We start from the raw sequence: 21,170 nt of genomic DNA on the forward strand, positions 1-21,170 counted from the left end.
ATAGGCAAGAGTTCTCACACCATAGGTTAGATAAAAACAAATATGATAGGAAAACTAATAATCTAAGATTTGGAACATGAAACATAGGAACTCTCACTGGTAAATCAATGGAGGTAGTAGATATGATGATTAGCAGAAAAATTAATATTTTGTGTGTACAAGAGACAAAATGGACAGGTGAGAAGGTAAAGATGATAGAGAACTCAGGTTTTAAGTTATGGTACACTGGAAAGAGTAGAACAAGAAATGGAGTGGGTATTATTGTAGATAGTTTGTTAAAGGATAAAGTTGTAGGAGTAGTTAGAAAAGGGGATAGAATTATAGCCCTTAAGATAATAGTGGCGAAAGAAACTATGAACATAATTAGCGTATATGCACCACAAGTAGGATTAGATGAAGCTATCAAATTAAGGTTTTGGGAGGACTTAGATGAAATATTACAAAATATTTCACCAAATGAAAGGATTTTAATAGGAGGTGATCTAAATGTGCATGTCGGAGTGAAAAATGAGGAATATGAGAGAGTACATGTGAGCTATGGGTTTGAAACGAGGAATGAGAAAGGGAAAACTATATTAGATTTTGCGATAACATATTACCTTATATTAGCTAATACGTTTTTTAAGAAAAGAGAAGAACACTTAGTCACATTCAAAAGTGGGAATAATAAATCGCAAATTGACTTTCTTATGGTTAGGAAGAAGGATAGTGATCCGGCGGTAAGAACAGGGACCCCCCTCTGAGGGAAGTCAACGCCACGTGGAAGTCAAAGGGTCTAACGGTCGACCGGAGAAGGGGGAGACCGGTCAGCCGAACGGGGTCTCATCGGAGTCAAAGGCACCCGACGAGTAGTCAGGGTTCCGACGCTCGTTGAACAGGATTGTACGACCGAGCGGGTAGCCCACTCGACTGAAGGCATAAGATAGCAATACTACAAACAGTCTCCACAGAGCACACTACCGGGAATATCCTAAGTGGACCAGCACATATGACCGGCCGGACGAAAGAGGACTTCCGACCGGCCGGACACTCGGCATGGAGTAAGAAGAGACAACAGGACAAGGAAACATCCTCTGACAGTGGGTATGTTCGAGTAGCAGGCCATACTCAGGATCTTATGACAGGGGTCCGCTGTCCCATCAAAGACGTGTTCGGACTGTAGCACTAAGGGGTCAGGTAAGCTTTTCTGACAAGCCCATATTGAAGTATGGGCCGAGGACACGTATTCGCCTCGATATGTGTGTGTGAGCCCCTTCCCAGCTCTATATAAAGGGTCTCACCCTTCACCGGAGGTACGCATTCTACGAGATTGAGAGCCACTTCTTTGTTGTCCACTTGCCTGACTTGAGCGTCGGAGGATCGTCGTCAGGAACCCCTTCCCGGCCCGATTTCTTTACAGGTTCGCCGGAGGTCCGTACGACCGGTCGGGGATCTACGTCAGCAACGCGGAGAGCGCCACGTGCCCCGCGTCCGTTGATTCAGCATTCGGACAGGATCAATTTGGCGCCGTATGTGGGAAACGCTCCTGCATCCGATCGGAAGCAATGGACGAAGCTGGACGACCGCATACGGTGACACTCCACGGAGGAACTCGACGCTCTGAGTGAGTCGAGGGCAGCTAAGCTTGTGGAACAAAAACAGAAGGCACAAGCCGAGCGGATTGAGCAGCAAGCGACATCAGTATCAGGGGGCCGAGCGGAAGCACCTCAGGCCACGGTTCCGTTTCACCGGGCCCTATTCCGCACGCCTCCGGAAGCAGCAGCAGTTAATCGTGATCGAGGATCTTCATCGGACGAAGTGCCAATACGAGACAACAGAAAAGGCAAGGCCCCCCGAGCGGACGCTTCTCCCGAACGGATCAACCGTCAGTTTTCGGAAGTCATCTTGCGGGACCCTATGCCAAAGCACTATGTGCCCTCGGCGATCGGTGAATACAATGGAACCACCGACCCGGACGATCATTTAGGTAAGTTCGATAACACGACTACCCTTCATCAATACACAGATGGAGTAAAGTGTCGAGTTTTTTTAACCACCCTCTCGGGATCGGCTCAACGATGGTTTCGGAGGTTGCCGGACGGATCCATCACAAGTTTTAAAGACTTCCGTACGACATTCCTTCACCACTTTGCAAGCAGTCGGCGCTATCAGAAGACTAGTGTCAGTCTGTTTGTCATCAAACAAGAAGCCCGCGAATCGCTCCGAGCCTATATCCAACGGTTCAACAGGGTGGTCATGGATATTCCTACGGCCACCTCGGAAACCATGATGAATGCCTTCACACAAGGCCTCGTGGACGGGGACTTCTTCCGATCGCTCATTCGGAAGCCGCCCCGAGAGTACGACCATATGCTACACCGGGCCAACGAATACATCAATGTGGAGGAAGCCCAAGCGGCCCTAAGAAAGGAAATTCCAACTGAGCGGCCTACTCCTGTCGAGCGGAAGCCTCACACTGCTCATCACCCGCTTAGAGGACCGAGGGCCGAAGCAATCCGCTCCCCCCATACTAGGTCACATGTGCAAGAGGTAGCTGTCGAGCGGCCCAAGCCAAAGAAGAAATGGACCCCAATGTTCTGTTCATTCCACCGGACGGACACGCATAACACCAGAGATTGCCAGAGTCTTCCTCTAATCGCCCACCCCGTTCCCCGGAGTGGCGACCGTCGATCGCCATCATTTGATAGGCAACAAAGACCTCGTGAAGCCGATCGGACGATACCTGACAGGCGGCAAAGACAGACTCCCGAGCGGCATCATACTTCGAGGCGTGAAGACAATCCCCGGATGTCTAGAGAGTGGCCTAGACCGACCGCTCGGGAAGAAGAAAATAGAAACAACACTTCCCGAGGCGAAATCAACATTATAGCTGGTGGGCCAACCGGAGGAGACTCTAATTGAGCAAGGAAGGCTAGCGTCAGGCAGCTCCAGATCCATGCGGTCGGCTGCAGCCAAGAAAGGGCGAGCGGTCCCGAAATCAGCTTCGGGCCCCGGGATTTGGAGGGAGTCGAAGTGCCACATGACGACGCTCTCCTCATCAAAGCGGTAATAGCCAACTATACTATTCATCGTGTTTTCATTGACACAGGAAGCTCGGTCAATATTATGTTCAAAAAGACCTTCGACCAATTGCAAATTGATCGAGCCGAGCTGCTGCCCATGACAACCCCCCTCTATGGGTTTACGGGCAACGAAGTTCTGTCGGTCGGATAGATCCGGATGGCTATTTCACTGGGAGAGGAGCCGCTCAGAAGGACGCGGACTGCAAACTTCGTCGTGGTTGACTCTCCGTCGGCATACAACGTAATATTGGGACGACCGGCTCTCAGTGAATTCCGAGCGGCCGTTTCCACTTTCCTCCAGAAGATCAAATTCCCAGTCGAAGACAAAGTGGGAGAAGTACGAGGAGATCAATTGGCAGCTCGGCGATTCTACGTCGAGATGGTACGAGCAGATGCCAATTCTGCTCGGAAGGCGCCCCGGATTGAGGTAAACGCCATAACTGAAAAACCTCCCTCTTTGGTGTATGAAGAAAAAGAGGAAGTACAAATCCATCTGACCCGATCGGAGGCCACCACATTCATTGCGGTCGATCTGGAGGCAAGCTAGAAAGAGGAAGTGGTCAAATGCCTCCAGAGAAACTGTGATGTCTTCGTCTGGTCGACGCATGAGCTGTCCGGAATTTCACCGAGTATAGCACAGCACGAGCTCCACGTCCGACCGGACGCTCGGCCGGTGAAGCAAAGAAAGAGGGACTTCAGCGCCGAACAAAATGCCATCATCCGAGCGGAGGTCGAAAAACTCCCGGAGGCCGGCCATATACGCGAGGTCCAGTTCCCGAGCTGGTTGGCGAACGTGGTACTAGTCTCCAAGCCGTGTAACAAGTGGAGAGTGTGCATCGATTTCCGGGATCTTAACAAGGTGTGGCCAAAGGATTTTTATCCCTTGCCCCGGATCGATCAACTGGTGGACTCCACAGCCGGTTGCGAGTTGATATGCATGCTCGACGCTTATCAGGGCTACCATCAAGTGCCGCTCGCTCGAGAAGATCAAGAGAAGGTTAGCTTCGTTACAGCTGACGACACTTATTGCTTCAATGTGATGCCGTTCGGATTGAAGAATGCGGGAGCAACTTATCAGCGCTTGATGAACAAAGTGTTCAAGGAGCAGATCGGGCGAAATCTGGAAGTATACGTCGACGACATTCTCATCAAGTCGTTTCGAGCGGTCGATCTTTTTAAAGACATGGAGGAGACTTTCCGAACGCTGAGTGTCTGTTCGGAGCAAAAGGCGGGCGTTTCTTGGGATACATAGTGACCGAGCGGGGCATCGAGGCAAATCCCAGCAAAGTGAAAGCACTTCAAGATATGCCACCCCCAAGAAATTTGAGGGAAGTGCAGCGCTTGACCGGTCGGATAACTGCTTTGTCCAGATTCATTTCCAAGACTGCTGACCGGAGCCTACATTTTTTCAAAATCTTGCGCAAAGCCACTAAGTTTCACTGGGACGAAGAATGCGATCGGACGTTTGAAGATCTGAAAACATACTTGGACTCTCTGCCTGTGCTAGCCAAGCCAGCTATGGGTGAGCCACTTTGTATCTATTTAGCTTCAACTGAGCAAGCAGTCGGCTCGGCACTAGTAAGGGCGAGCGGAGAAGAGCCTGTATATTTTCTAAGTCATATTTTAAAGGACGTAGAATCTCGTTACACCGGGCTCGAGAAGCTGGCTTTTGCTTTGGTCCTCGTCGCTCGGCGCCTCCGTCCCTATTTCTTGGCACATATATCATCGTCCGGACGAATAGCCCTTTGGGAAGAGTGCTGTTGAACCCAGAAGCGTCCGGACGACTCATCAAATGGACAACGGAGTTGAGCGAATTTGATATTCAGTATCAACCCCGCTTGGCGATAAAGGCGCAGTCCTTGGCAGATTTTATCACCGAAGTGCAAAGGCTAGAGCCCGAAGCTATGTGGAAATTATTTATGGACGGATCGTCCACCTGGCTCGGTAGCGCGATTGGCGTGTTATTGCTCTCTCCCCAAGAAGAAAAGATGCACTTATCCGTTCGGCTGGATTATAAAGCTACAAATAACGAAGCAGAGTATGAGACCCTTATAGCCGGCTTACAAGCCGCCCGGCATGTGGGGGCCAGACGGGTGACGCTGCATTCAGATTCTCAGTTGGCCGCTCAGCAGCTCTCTCGTACTTTTGAGATTAACAACGCTCGGCTTAAACTCTACGCTGAAGCCTTCGAAAAGTTTAAAGCCAATTTCAGAGAAGTCATTATCCAGAAGATATCCCGAGCGGAAAATCATGCGGCAGAGGAGTTAGCCAAACTCGCAAGCTCAATAACGTCAGTCGTCATCCAGCAGTCAATTGAACAAGTATCTTTGGTGGCGCACGTTGACCGGATGGAAGGCCTCGCGTTTCCGAGCGATTAGAGGACACCCATCATGGAGTTTCTCTGCTCGGGTGCTTCACCGTCCGAGCGGGATGAAACCCAGATGTTAAGAAGGAGAGTCGGTCAGTTCACGCTTATTGGAGACCAACTCTACAAGAAGGCTTTCTCCCGCCCGCTGTTGAAATGCGTGAGCTCGGAAGACGCGGCATACATCCTCCAAGAAGTGCATCAAGGATCGTGCAGAAGACATCCGGGCGGACGATCGCTGGCTAAGAAGATTCTGCTGGCCGGATACTTTTGGCCAACTCTGCAAGCAGACGCCGCTCGGACCGTTGCGACGTGCCTTTCTTGCTAGAAGTACCATAACTTCTCCCACCGACCGGCGGAGAAAATGAAGGCAGCTACCGTGTTCTGTCCGTTCGACCAATGAGGAATGGATATTGTGGGTTCGTTTCCTATGGCGACCGGGCAGCGGAAATTTCTACTAGTGGCAGTCGATTATTTTTCCAAATGGGTGGAGGCCAAGCCGCTAGCCAAAATCACCGAGCAGATGGTCAAGAAGTTTATTTGGCAACATATCATCTGCCGGTTCGGCATCCCCCGTCGACTTGTTTCCGACAACGGGCGGCAGTTCGCGGGAAAGTTGCTCGAAGATTGGTGCAAAAGCTATGGCATCGAGCAACACTTCACGTCCGTGGCATATCCCCAAAGCAATGGTCAAGCCGAACTAGTCAACCGGGAAATTCTTCGCATTCTGCGCGCTCGGCTCGATCATTTGGGAGGAAGCTGGGTGGATGAAGTGTCGGGCGTCCTATGGGCCATCCGAACGACCCCGAAGGAGGGAACGGGCGTGACGCCATTCCACTTGGTGTATGGTGGCGAAGCAGTGATCCCGGTTGAAGTTGGGATCGAGTCCGTCCGGGTCCAGAATTATGATGATGATATGCCGAGCGGAGGAACATGGAGCTTGATTTGGTTGACGAGGAGCGAGCCAAGGCGTCCGTCCGGCTGATGGCATACCGGCAAAGAATGAAGCAGAATTACAACCGGCGCGTGATCCCTAGAGCATTCCAAGTTGGCGATCTTGTCTGGAAGAAAGTAAAGCCGGTCGGCGACGTCGACAAATTGGAGGCGCCTTGGGCGGGCTCCTTCAAAGTCATCGAAAAGCTCCGCTCGGATGCTTATTATTTGGAAGATGAAGACGGACGGCGGCTAGATCGACCATGGAGCACAAATCATCTTCAGCCTTACCGAGCTGGGTGAGAGGTGCGCTGATGTAATTTTACATACGCTTGGGTCGCCTATGTACTTGCAATGCAGAACGCAAAAATAATTAAAGGATGGCAAATGACTTCGCCGAACGGCTGTCTTCAAATTAGCCTTAAGGGCCGTCGAGCTCCGACGTTAAAAATCGAGAGACGAACCGGCGTCTATAAACCATCAGAGCGGAAGGCCGTCGAGCTTCGATGTTAAAAATCGAGAGACGAGCCGGCGTCTATAAACCATCCGAGCGGAAGACCGTCGAGCTCCGACGTTAAAAATCGAGAGACGTTAAAAATCGAGAGACGAACCAGCGTCTATAAACCCTCCGGCCAGAAGACCGTCGAGCTCCGACGTTAAAAATCGAGAGACGAACCGGCGTCTATAAACCATTCGAGCGGAAGGCCGTCGAGCTCCGACGTTAAAAATCGAGAGACGAGCCGACGTCTATAAACCATCCGAGCGGAAGACCGTCGAGTTCCGACGTCAAAAATCGAGTTGCGTCGGACAAGACAATAAAGTCGCCGATCGGCCAGGTAACCAAAGGTACTCGGCGAACAGCTAGCGTAAATTTCAATTGCGAAAAAGTATACACTCGTCCGAGCAGACTATCCACGCGAAATACTTCGTAAAAACCTCTTTCGAACACAAGAAAGGTGGGATGAAGGGAGAATTACGAGGAGAAGTAGGCAAATATAAACGGTAGTTACCGAGCCGAGCGGACGACACGCATATGGATTAGCAAAGAGAAAGACATAGCATTATAGAAAATAAGGCCGAATGGCCTAGTTACAAAAAGTGATAGTTTTTTAGCCGGGCGGCTGGATTACATATAAACTACTCCAGATAATCATAAAGCGTCGTCGGGATGTCGTTGAGAAGTGTCGCCTGGTCCTTAGCCGGGATGACTGCGGAGTCGGGAAGTTGCCCCTTGGACTTCAAGTATTCCATCGTAGCATTCATGGCAAGCTCGAAGGCCATGGTCAACATGCAGAGCTACAAATTCGCTCGAGCGGCCGTTGACCGGCTTGGTTCGCCTCCGATATTCTTTAATCGGGAGCATCCTGCCTTGTGCTCTTGTAAAGCCGCCTCGAGCTTTGCCATTCGTCCGTTCGGGCAACCTTCTCTGTGGCCAGTTGGTCCATCAGCTCCTTCACTTTCTGCTTCAGCCCCCGAGCCTCGACATTCTTTTTCTCCAGATCGGAGATGACCGTGTTTTTTCGTGTGGTGGCCAAGTTTATTTTTTGGTCGAGCGACTTGACTTGCCGCTCGAGCTCGGCCAAAGCGTGGGTCTGATCGGCTGTCTTCTTCTGCTCGACCGCCAGCAAAGCTTGAGCCTTCCTCAGCTTCTTCTGCAACTCGGCATACGAGGGGCCTTGAGAGCCGGACGGACCGCTTGCAGCCTTCAGTTGTCTCAATTCCTCGTCCACCATCGCCAGGCGGTTGGAGACAGCTATTTCCTCCACCTATCTCTGACGAAAATGAAAGGAAAAAGAAGTTGATAGTGGTCGATCGGAAGGAATGCATACAAAACTTGGGACGAAAACAAACTCACCCCCGTGGCCTCTTGCATATGGCTGTTAGCCAAATTGCGAAGGGGGATCATCGCGATGCGCGCCCGAGCGTCGGCCCACATCTCGGCTAGGGGCCCCTTCAGGGTGATTGTGTGCTCGAGTGCGGTTGGGCGATCGGCCTCGGACAGCAATTCTTCAGTCGGAAGGTGAAGTGTGACCCGGACAGTGCGGCCATGATCGGGGGTCGTCCGAGCGGATGATGGGAGAGGATCGGAGGCCGGCGTCGAAAACTGGGATAAAATGGTTGAACGTTGGACTTGACGGGGAACATGCGGAAGGGAGCTGATCGGAGCGGCTTCAATTGGGTCCATGGACGCATCCAATTGGGAGGGAGTTCGATCGGACGAAATAGTCTCCATTGCTGGAGCCTTGCTTCGCGAATCCGCTGTGGCCCGTTCGGGCGGTTGGACCGCGGACGTGGCCGATCGAAGGGAAGTCTCCGTTCGGCGCCTTTTTTGTCGGAGAGGCCGCTCTCCTGCCTGAGCGGAGCCTTCCTCCCGGGCGGAAGGCTCTTGGCTAATAGTTGCTCTCACTGCCGGCTCCGGGAGAAAGCCTGAGCGGCCGACTCTTCATGAGTCCCGCTCTCCCCTTCATGCGAGTCGACCGGTTGGATGCCGAGCGTCTTCATTTCTTTGGCTGCCGCGGCTTCGAGCGCCACCGCCTTCTTTTTCAGAATTCCAGCCATCACCGACTCCATGACAATGTTTGCTGCAAAGGAATAAGGAGGAAATCAGTTAGCAATCAAAGCGAATGCACAAGTAAAATTCTTACCGAAGCCCCTTGGAAGGGGGGTCCTGATCGGACTTAAGCCGAATATGTACAAAATCCCTTCTGGCAGGAATTTGTTAATGTCGAACCGCAGACCGGCAAGCATATTGGCAGCGTGTAGATAATCCGGCCGGGTCTTGAATCTTTAGAGCTCTGGGGAGGTTGGTGGTCCGATCTGCCACTTCGTTAGGAAGGGAGCCCGCTCGGGCATGCGGAGGTAGAAATAAAATTCTTTCCAATGCTTATTGGAAGAAGGAAGTTTATTGAAGAAAACTAGGCCGGGCCGAGCCTGGAACATATATGTGCCCAGCTCGGGCTGTTTAGGGTAATAAAAATAATAGAAAACCTCCGGTCGGAGGGGGATATTGTGGATTTTGAACAGGACAACGACGCCGCATAAAAGGCGGAAGGTATTGGGGACTAGGCTTCCGAGCAGAATGCCGAAAAAGTTACAGACGTCAACGATGAAAAGATGAATGGGAAATCGCAAACCGGCTGTGAACTGGTCGCGGAAAACACAAAAGGCTCCGCGCGACCGTTTATGAGGCCGAGCGGAGAGACCGGGTAAAATGACTTCGAAATCAGAAGGGATGTCAAAGTTTTCTATCAAAAGATCGGCGTCGCGCCGATCAAAGCGCGACTCCATGGTAGTGTACTATGGGCCGAGGGTTTGGTCTTCGGGTTGAGAAGATTGGGCCATTATCCGAGCGGACGAAACCAAAAAAGACGAAGGCAGAAGATAAAAGCAAGATAGCAACGGAACAGTATCCCGAAAACGGAAACTAGGAAAGAAATGCAAAGAAAACGCCGGAAACAAAGAGGGAAAGAAAGAGAACCTTGCAACGCAGAGGAGGATCGAAGAAAGAGCACCGGAGATCGCCGAAACCAGAGGAATGAGATCGCCGAAAGCTGGAACGCGAGAAGCTGGGAGGCACGCAAGAGCAAGAGTGCGACGAAGGGAGAAAACAGAGCTTTTTATAGGGTGGAGCCCGAGCGGCCTCCACTGTTGGATTCAGGTCGCGAGAATCGGAGCACTTATCCCGTCGTTCATTTTGAACCGCCTCGATCCCATCAGAACACCACACCGTCGCCGTACGATGACGGCAGCATCGCCACGTGGCATTCAACCACTGGAACGCATTTAATGAGCGCGTGCTAGACCTTAATGATGGAGATTGGCGGAAAATTCGAAGAGATGCTGACTAACGGTGGCGTTGACTGGCGTTTTGGCTGCCCCTGGTTTCCGAGCGGATGGTAGTTGCAGCACGCCGCTCGGCCCAACTGACGGTCCAGTCAGTCGGACTAATCGCCTCATTCGACTAGACTTGAAGGGGAGGCAAGTGATCCAGCGGTAAGAACAGGGACCCCCCTCTGAGGGAAGTCAACGCCACGTGGAAGTCAAAGGGTCGAACGGCCGACCGGAGAAGGGGGAGACCGGTCGACTGAACGGGGTCTCATCGGAGTCAAAGGCACCCGGCGAGGAGTCAGGGTTCCGACGCTCGTTGAACAAGATTGTACGGCCGAGCGGGTAGCCCACTCGACCGAAGGCATAAGATAGCAATACTGCAAATAGTCTCCACAGAGCACACTACCGGGAATATTCTAAGTGGACCAGCACATATGACCGGCCGGACGAAAGGGGACTTCCGACCGGCCGGACACTCGGCATGGAGTAAGAAGAGACAACAGGACAAGGAAACATCCTCTGACAGCGGGTATTTTCGAGTAGCAGGCCATACTCAGGATCTTATGATAGGGGTCCGCTGTCCCATCAAAGACATGTTCGGACTGTAGCAGTAAGGGGTCAGGTAAGTTTTTCTGACAAGCCCATATTGAAGTATGGGTTGAGGACACGTATTCGCCTCGATATGTGTGTGTGAGCCCCTTCCCAGCTCTATATAAAGGGTCTCACCCTTCACCGGAGGTACGCATTCTACGAGATTGAGAGCCACTTCTTTGTTGTCCACTTGCCTGACTTGAGCGTCGGAGGATCGTCGTCGGGAACCCCTTCCCGGCCCGATTTCTTTGCAGGTTCGCCGGAGGTCCGTATGACCGGTCGGGGATCTACGTCAGCAACGCGGAGAGCGCCACGTGCCTAGCGTCCGTTGATTCAGCATTCGGACAGGATCAGATAGAAAGATTTGTAAAGATTACAAAGTCATCCCTGGAGAAAGCTTAACTACCCAACATAGGGTAGTAGTGTTGGATATACGCCTTAAACATAGTATCAATAGAAAGAAAATATATACAATTCCTAGAATTAAGTGGTGGAAGTTAAAGGATAAGAAACAATATATATTTAAGGAGAAGATAGAAGTACAAGCATTAAGTGAAATATATGATGACTCTAATACAACATGGGATAAGATGGTATCAAAATTAAAAATAGTAGCTAAGAGTGTTCTCGGTGAGTCAAAGGGACATGCACCGCTAGGTAAAGAATCTTGGTGGTGGAATGAGAAAGTACAAGAGAAAGTGAAGGAAAAACGAATAGCTTATAAGGAATTATATATTTGTAAGAATGAGGAAAACTTAAAAAAATATACAATAGCTAAGAAAGAAGCTAAGAAAGTGGTGAGTGAAGCAAAAAATGAAATTTTTGAACGGTTATATCAAAAATTGGATACAAAAGAAGGGGAAAGAGACATTTATAGAATAGCTAAAGTGAGAGAAAGAAAAACAAGAGATCTTAGTCAAATAAAATGTATTAAAGATGAATGTAATAGGATATTAGTAAGCGATGGAGATATAAAAGAACGGTGGAAGAGGTATTTTCATCAATTTTTTAATGAAGGTTTAGGAGACCAACTTAACTTGGGTAATTTAATTAGGTCAAATGAGTATCGAAATTTTAATTTTTATCGTAGAATTCAAATTTCAGAAGTAAAACAAACTTTAAATGAGATGCACAATGGAAAAGCCGTTGGACCAGATGATATTCCGATAGAGGTGTGGAAGTGCTTAGGGAAACAAGGTATTGAATGACTTACAAAATTATTTAACATGATATTGAAAACGAAAAAAATGTTTGATCAATGGAGGATAAGTACTCTAGTTCCCTTATATAAGAATAAGGGAGACGTACAAAATTGTGCAAACTATAGGGATATTAAACTAATTAGTCATACTATGAAACTTTGGGAAAAAGTAATAGAAAAAAAATTAAGGAAGGTGACCACAGTGACAGAAAATCAATTTGGGTTTATGTCTGGAAGGTCGACAATAGAAGCTATACATCTTCTTAGACAATTAATTGAAAAATATCGGGAGCAAAAACAAGATCTACACATGGTATTCATTGACTTAGAAAAAGCGTATGATAGAGTCCCAAGAGAAATTATATGGCGAATTTTAAAAAAGTGAGGTGTTAGCGTAACATATATTGAACTAATTAAGGATATGTACGAGGATGTAACGACCAGAGTAAAGACTTCAGGCGGACTAACTGAAGCATTTCCAATAAAGATAGGGTTACATCAAGGATCAACTCTAAATCCCTATTTTTTTACACTAATTATGGATGAACTCACTGCGCACATTCAAGACACTGTACCGTGGTGCATGTTTGCAGATGATATTATTTTGGTAGATGAGACACGTGAAGGAGTAAATGCTAAGCTAGAACCTTGGAGGGAAACACTAGAAGGGAAATGTTTTAAGCTTAGTAGATTAAAAACAGAATATATGGAATTTAAGTTTAGCAATATTAGAAGTAATGAAACAATTGTTAAGATAGGAGAGGATGAGTTACCTGGAACTGAGCGATTTAAATATTTAGGATCATTTTTATAAAATGATGAAGGGATTGAGAGATATCTTACATAGAATACAAGCAGGATGAGTGAAATGGAGGGGAGCGTCGAGTGTTTTATGTGACCGTAAAATACCTCTTAAACTTAAAGGTAAGTTATATAAAACCGCAGTTAGACCTACTATGTTATATGGAGCTGAATGTTGGGCTATGACTCGAACACATGAGCAGAAGATGAGAGTTGCAGAGATGAGGATGTTAAGGTGGATGTGTGGACATACAAAGATGGACAAAATAAGAAATGAGAGTATTAGAGAGAAAGTCGGAGTTGCATCTATTGAGGGAAAACTCCGAGAGACACGTTCAAGATGATACAGACATGTATTTAGACGACCAATAAATGCTCCAGTTAGGCGATGTGAAACTATGATAAATATGCATATCAAACGAGGAAGAGGAAGACCAAAAAAGACTTGGTTAGTAATAATAAAACAAGATATAATATATTTAAATATAGATGATGATATAATAGGAGATATAGCTCAATAGCGTAAAAGGATTTATACAGCCAACCCCACCTAGTAGGAAAATGTTTGGTTGTTATTGTTGTTGTTGTTCGTTGCAGGATATTCTCTACTGAAACAAACTACAGAAACACAACGTTGTCTGTTAGTATCATAGATTGTTGATATTATACTTGATTGAATCTCTATTTGGTACTAGAAAATATCAATGTCTTGGTTACTTTAGGATGACTAATTCCAATTTTCATCAAGTATTTCTCAATGAGTCAACGTTGCAATCTCTGCTAATAATAGTATGTAAATTCTATCATCATTGATTCTATATCCATATTTGTTCCCATTGAATAAATGGAAAATTTATTCCAAAGTAGGGAGGATGAATCAAATAAATTAACCTATTTTGCTAAATTAGAACCAAAGTCAATTGCTCGTTTTACTTGAACCTAATTTTCTTTGGCACTGAACTATAAAATTGATTTTGTTGGAATCTATATATGAGTTCACTAAGGAAATAAATTTTAAAACCCATTTACCTTATAGAGAAAGAAACTAAACATATGCTAATTTATGTTCCGACAATTGAACCTAATATTGTTTTTTATTACTTTTCAGCTCATGTCGAATTCCTTGTGATCAGAGACGCAAAAGAGGAGTGTGAAAGTTCATTCATGGAAGGCAAAACCCTCTATATTGACTCCAACATCCCTATTTATTATAATCTTCAGTGCATCCCTTGATGATGCTAAAGATAGGAGAAAGCCTTGATCACTATCCTCTTCTCCTAGAGTCGCCATTCTCGTGCAGATGGAAATTATATCATTTAAGCTCCAAGTTCTACTAGCTGAGTTTTTTCTATGTGTGATGATCTTCTTGTTTTGTTCTTAATTGCAAGATTTTTTTAAGTTTACTAAATTGATTTAGGAGTTGATTAAGTTCCTTAATTGTATACATATCCACGCTTACTCAATAAAATTGTACTTTGGCATTATTGAAAGTGTTATTTGTCTAAATGTTTCATTGTGTTACTCTCTTGTTTTATCTACATGATGATCTTGAATTAAGAAACAAACATTGTGAATAATTAAAAATGATTTAATAGAAGAATAGTTATGCAAGAAAACTGTGGTGGCCCATTGGTTGCCTAAAGACTCTTAACCGTAATGTGTAATGCGCGCTGTGAATGGTATTAATTGCAGCGTGCACCTATGTACTGTGAATGCTATTAACTGCAACGCGCGCTTGTGTGCTGCGAATGTTATTAATCACAGCGCATGCCATGCTGCGAATCCTCTTAACCGCAGCGCGCGGCGCGCGCTGTCAATGTCTTATACAACTTGCAGTTGGCAGTTGTGCAACGTGCGATACACATTGCGGATATTATAATTGCGCACTGTACAAAATCAAATTTATTGTAGTGATCATTAGAGTAACCACGCCTTCAAAATTTTCTAAATAGTTCTGTCGATTGAACTTAGTACAAAATTTTGGTCCCAACTAGGATTAGTAAGGAGTAGCTTCAGTTAGTTTCACTAAGTCAAATGTAACAGGTCGAAGCCATATCTTTTTAGAGATGCATAGACAGAACTTTCCTAACTTACTATCATCCAAAACGTCTCCAGTACTGCTTGTCAAGTTAACTTTTGTCCCTAATTTAACTAGTCTTAATTACCCAACTGAGTAGACTATTATTTTTAGAAGTGTCAACTAGTTTGGAATCTTCCCCTAAATTATTGAACTTGGGTTTATATTTTAGGTTTGTGTCGATTTGTTTTATAGTTATAATAAACTTGATTATAATTTGAGTTTATGTTAATTTCATATTTATTTAATTTAAGTTTAGTTTTTGATTTATTCGATTTCATTTTATTTTTTAGGTTTGAATTTAGCTTAGAAGGTTTAATTTTTGAGATTAAGGTTGAGTTATTTGATTTATTTTGATTTGGTTTTAGGTAGTGTATTTTATTTTAGATACATAGTATTAATTGAGTTCTACTTGCTTGGTTAGACAAACTTTCGGAACTCAAACTTTAGTGTGTTTTTTTATTTTGAATTCGGGTTAGAAATGATTTAGGGGGTGTTTGGTTGATGGATTTGGGAATGAATAAATGGAATGATAGTAAAAGATAGTGTTTGAATTGTGGGTTTAGGAATGATAATTTGGAAATGATTTCCAAATTTATGGGAATCAGTCAAACCAATATTAGGTGGGTTTTATTCTCATTCTTATTCTCATTCCACCTTCCTATCAAACTCATACACAATCATTTCCATCATTTAACTAAACGCCACCTTAAAGGTAGAGTTATACTTATATCCAAGTCTAGATTTATTGTACACAGTTCTTCGGGATCCAAGTATTATTTTAGATACTTGGATCCCGAGGTAAATTTTTTCAACTGTTCTTTTAATTCTTTAACTTGACTTTTCAAGACAAAATTTTTTTCCTCAAGGTTTGCAGCTTGAGTTGAATTTTTGTCTTGAACTTGATCAGTTAAGGAGATCACGCTCAGTTGTTCCTTAAGGATGTTGTTTTCCTTGAGAAGTTTAGCGTGTTTCTCAGTTTTGGTTAATTTCTTATTTAAGCAGGAAATTATTTTTAAAAACTTTACAGTATAATTAAAATATACCCCAGTTGGTTTGTCTGAACTGGATGCAGATTCGTTGCTCGACTTGTATTCAGACTTGACATCTTGATCTGATTTGTCTCTGGTTGCCATCAGTGCGAGGTAACTTGCTTGCTTTGGTTCGTCTGCTTCCGATCCATCCGAGGAAGACTCATCCCAAGTCGTCTTGAGTGCCTTTTGCATTGGCTTCCTTGTCTTATCTTCATTAGGGCATTCGTGTTTGAAGTGCCTTTTCTTGTTGCAACCGTAGCACGTGATGTTTGCCTTTGAGTTGTTGGATGTGGACTTGGAAATTTTCTTCATGTCGTGCTTGGAGAAGTTTCTCTTGAGTCAGTGAATATTTTCCTTACCATGTTCACTAGCTGCTCTTCTTCATCGGTTTCTGAGTTGGACTCAGTTTTCGCCTCGGGTTTAGCTCCCTTCGAATACTTGTAAGACACACAATTCCTTTCTCGACCTTTGTGGAGTTAGTTTGTTCATGTAGCTTTAATTCACAAAACAACTCATCTATTTTCAACTTTGAAAGGTTCCTCGAAACCTTATAGGCATCTATAATTGACGCCCATAGTGCAGTTCGAGGAAACAAGTTTAGAGCGTACCTGATAATGTCACGATTCTCCAGTTGATGTCTGATCGTGTGCAGGCCATTGAGGATATCCTTGATCCTTGCATGTAGTTGGCTTGCGGCTTCTCCGTCCTGCATTTTAATATTAAATAAAGAATTTAGAAGCATGTCTCGTTTAGTTATCTTAGCGTCGTTGGTTCCTTCTTGTCCTATAGCTCCTTTGCGTTCTTGTGTGAGCCGACTTGGTTGAGTTCTTCTTTTATAAGTCTACACTGGATTGTGTTCAATGCCTTCGAGTTGATCTGGGTCTTCTTCTTATCTCCTGGATTTCATCTTTCTGGGTCGAGGGTGTTGGTCCCCTTGAGGCCTGTAGAAGGGGGGGGGGGGGGGGGGGGAATTGCCCTGCAAATAAAAATCAAACCTTTCTCGATTTTTCAAACTGGATTAAGAAAAACACTTGAATAATAATAAACTAATTAACAAGAAAGAAAGAAGAGGTGGATCTTTTTTACTTGGTTTGCAATCAGAAGATTGCTAGTCCAAGATGTTGAAAGCTCACAATCTAATCTCCTTTTGGTGGAGAAACCTCTTACAACAATTTAAATACTAAATTACAAAATAGAAGAGAAAGAAGATCATTTCCTAGTGTTGTACTGAACTACTGAGATCAAGCCTCTATTTATAGTCTGTTGGTCAGATCGGACCCACATTATCCTCATGCCAATCGTAACACGCCATCAGCAAGCTTCACAATGTGCTGCTGAGGGTAGGCATTGTAAGGCAACATGCACTTCTTCTGGCTTGTGGTGCTTTCCTTCGTTTACATAGAAGAATATATACGACCAATGTTGATCCAGATATCACGATCTGTAGCACTTCCTCTTGGCTCTTGTGGTGCTTTTGTCCGATCGATTACGCATGTAGAAGAATACGACCGGTGTTCATTCAGAAATCATGAGCACATGGTTTGCTTGATTTAATCCATTATATATACACACCTACTTAGCTCGATCGCAATACTTGAAAATAATTTGATATATTTTGGCAGGGTGTATATTTGTGTATATATTGTGGCAGAGGCAAACCTTGGCGGAGTGGAGTGTGTTTAAGTGACATTTATATAAATTAATATTTAAATTTATAAAGTTGTACGTGTATATAGGGTTGTAAATGAATTGAACGTTCGTGAACACATTTAGTATTCGGCTTGGTAAGAATTTGTTTATATACGTTCAATACACACAAGATTAATTAAATAAATAAGCTTGAATAGCTTGTTAAACTAAATAAACAAACTTGAACATATGTGTTCGACTGGTTAAGATTCGTAAACAATGTTCGCGAATAATGTTCGTGAATAATATTGGTGAACTATGTTCCTTAATAATGCTCTTATCAATATGCTAAATAAATATTTTTTTAAAAAATAAATAAGTTTAAATTTACAAGCTCATTAATGATTAATCAAACAAGTAAAAGTTTCAAACAATCAAACAAGTTTTAATTTAGAGCTCCATAATATCTAAACGAATCAAGTTCAAGTCAAGATTGAATTGAAAGCTCGATAACATCTAAACGAAAGAAGCTCAAGCCAAGCTTAAATCAAGCTCAAGCCCATCAAAAATAAACCAAGTCAAACTTAAACAATCATTTCAAAAGCTTAGTTCATTTTAGGCATGACTTGGCTTAGCTTGGCTTGACTCAATTACATTATCAAATAAACTTAAATATCCCAAATCTTAGTTCGACATGGTTTCTTTACAACCCTACAAGTATATACACGTGCATGGTTTCTAATTTGTAGTAAGTTTTTAATGTAATAAAAATATAATAGTTTAATAAATAAATTAACATTAGAAGAATAATAATATAATTAAAAATTTTATTTTATTTACAATTATTTAAAGTTATCCAAATTATTATTTTTAATAATTTATTAGATTTTTTTAAAAAATATTTTATTTCTTTTGAGAGAATAAAATTAAATTTGATTAGGATAACTATGCTTTTATTTTTAAAAAATAATAATATTTAGCAAAAAGAATTATTTAGTATCTTATCGAGAGAATAATAATGTGTGCCACCATCATACCCACAACGACACCCCGTTTTGCAATCTCAGCCATCATTAGCACTCTATCCTACCTCTTCCTCGAGACATCAACTATATGCCCTCCTTCCTCAACTACCCTTTCTTTAGTTATTTCTGTCCCTCCACTCTTCCTTGTGCACAGTGTTCCACTTACCATCTGCTAAGCCCCCAACTACCACCATGATTGGAAACCGACACCACACTCGCAACAAGAATCCCTCCTATCTTGTGCCCAATTGAGACTCCAGATTCTCACATTCAAAAACTTCTATTCTCCACATTAGACGGATTTGTCATCGTCGGTTCCAATCGAATCACAACTGTCGGCTTTAGTATTTTTCAGTCTCGAACGTAACCGTCCTGTCCCTCCTCGTTAATGCCCGTGCCTAATGTTGTTCCACTTACCATTTGCTAAGCCCCCACTACCACTGTGAATGGGAACTGGCACCCCCACTCGCAACAAGAATTCCTCCTACCTTGTGCCCAATTGAGAGTCCAGATTCTCACATTCACAAACTTCCATTCTCCACATTAGACGGATTTGTCATCGACGGTTCCAGTCAAATCACAGATGCCAGCTTTAGTATTTTTCAGTCCCAAACGTAACCGTCCTATCCCTTCGCGTTGATGCCCGTGCCTAATGTCCATGTGCACTATGATTTCCCCTCCTCTATAAATTTCAAATCTCGCTTGCTCTCCCTCGCCACGACGTTTCAATGAAAACCACTTTCCTTCTCGTTCTTCTGATGAAGACTACTCTCTTTCTCATGCTTTTGACAGTCTCGATGGTTGTGGCATCGACCGATTCCGCCCAAGGTGATCATACATCAGCCTCCGATTTCGGCCATGGTAATCTCAATCCGCCCACCCAGGGTGGTGCGAAGTTGAAGCCGCCCTCTGATTCCTGCCACGGTGATCTCAATCCACCCACCCAGGGTGGTGTGGAGCCGAAGCTGCCCTTTGATTCCGGCCAAGCTGATCTCAATCCGCCCACCCTGGGTGGTGCGAAGTCGAATCCGAAGCCGCCCTCTGATTCCATCCAAGCTGATCTCAATTCGCCCACCCAGGGTGGTGCAAAGCTGAAGCCGAAGCCGAAGCTGAACCCGCCGAAGACCGGTCTGTGATGCAAACTAGGGCTAAAAATATGCTGCAAACCTGTCGTTCTGATTCCAACAGTTCCGATTCCACCACCACCACCACCATCTCCTCCTCCTCCTCCGAAGTAACGAGAGATCAGAGACTGCATCCCTTTTATCCTAAATAACTACAAGGGATCAGAGATTTACTAGCAAATAAGAAATGGGTGGTTTAACCCTATTTTAGTTGTTGTTTCGCTAATCATTATTATTATTATTCATGGAAGTTGTTGCATCATATAAGTGAACAAAACTTGAGAACTATCAACAATCTACTCGGGAACTTTCTTTGAGTGTTAAATATTTGGTGACAACTTGTGTTACTATCAATTATCTGTCTAAAACACACTAAATTAGCATGGGTCAACAATATAAAGGATTATATACTCATATAATATCAATGTATGTTCCTAAGTTTTGTTCACATTATATGGTGTAGCATCTTCCCATGAATAAGAATATAAATTATAAGTGAAATAACAACTTAATATGTCAAGGCCACTCATTTCTTGATTGCTAGTCAATATCATATCACTTACACCAATTATTTATAATAAAAAGTAATACTATCTCTCACTACATCAGAGGACGTAGACTAGTTCGATATGTTATATAAAATTTTTCATATAAATTCATATACCCTACTGAAAATTCGTTATACCAAAGTTTCGGTATAGTATAAATTGCATACTAGTTGTATCGATTTTTTTTGGATATAAAAAAGTACTTATTTTTGTAATCAATATATTAATTATTGTTGATAAAGTTATTTTGTAATCAATACTTTAGTAAAGTATGTTGATATACATTGGTTAATGCATTATTATTATGAACAGAGATATTGTGTGGCTTCTGAATTAGTTATGTTTCTTGATATTAAAGTAATTTCGTTATACTAAAATTTTTCATATAACAAAATTTTTGATACGATTGTTATTTAATTCATACTATACCGAAACTTCGGTATAACGAAGTTTCGGTATGATATTTCTCTTATCATATCCTCTTATCCTAAATGACTACTGTAAGAGATCAGAGATTTACTAGCAATCATTTGAAATGGGTGGTCTAGCCCTATTTAAGTTGTTGTTTCGCTAATCATTTTTATTATTATTCATGGAAGTTGTTGCATCATATAAGTGAACAAAACTCGAAAACTATCAACAATCTACTCGGGAACTTTCTTTGAGTGTTAAATATTTGGTGACAACTTATGTTACTATCAGTTATCTGTCTAAAACACACTAAATTAGCATGGGTCAACAATATAAAGGATTATATACTCATATGATATCAATGTATGTTCCTAAGTTTTGTTCACATTATATGGTGTAGCAGCTTCCCATGAATAAGAATATAAATTATAAGTGAAATAACAACTTAATATGTCAAGGCCACTCATTTCTTGATTGCTAGTCAATATCATATCACTTACACCAATTATTTATAATAAAAAAGGAATACTATCTCTCACTA

General features: G+C 43.7%; 1 protein-coding gene across 1 annotated transcript; it reads left to right on the forward strand.

The window, feature by feature from the left end:
• Nucleotides 1–19,343: 19,343 nt before the first annotated feature.
• On the forward strand, nt 19,344–19,784 carry LOC121972752 (basic salivary proline-rich protein 2-like). Its single transcript, XM_042524392.1, has 2 exons — nt 19,344–19,674; nt 19,735–19,784. Exons 1-2 carry the CDS (start codon nt 19,344–19,346, stop codon nt 19,782–19,784), a joined length of 381 nt encoding a protein of 126 aa, XP_042380326.1.
• Nucleotides 19,785–21,170: the final 1,386 nt, after the last annotated feature.

This window comes from Zingiber officinale, chromosome 4A (genome assembly GCF_018446385.1).
Source record: "Zingiber officinale cultivar Zhangliang chromosome 4A, Zo_v1.1, whole genome shotgun sequence".
Taxonomy (NCBI): Eukaryota; Viridiplantae; Streptophyta; class Magnoliopsida; order Zingiberales; family Zingiberaceae; genus Zingiber; species Zingiber officinale.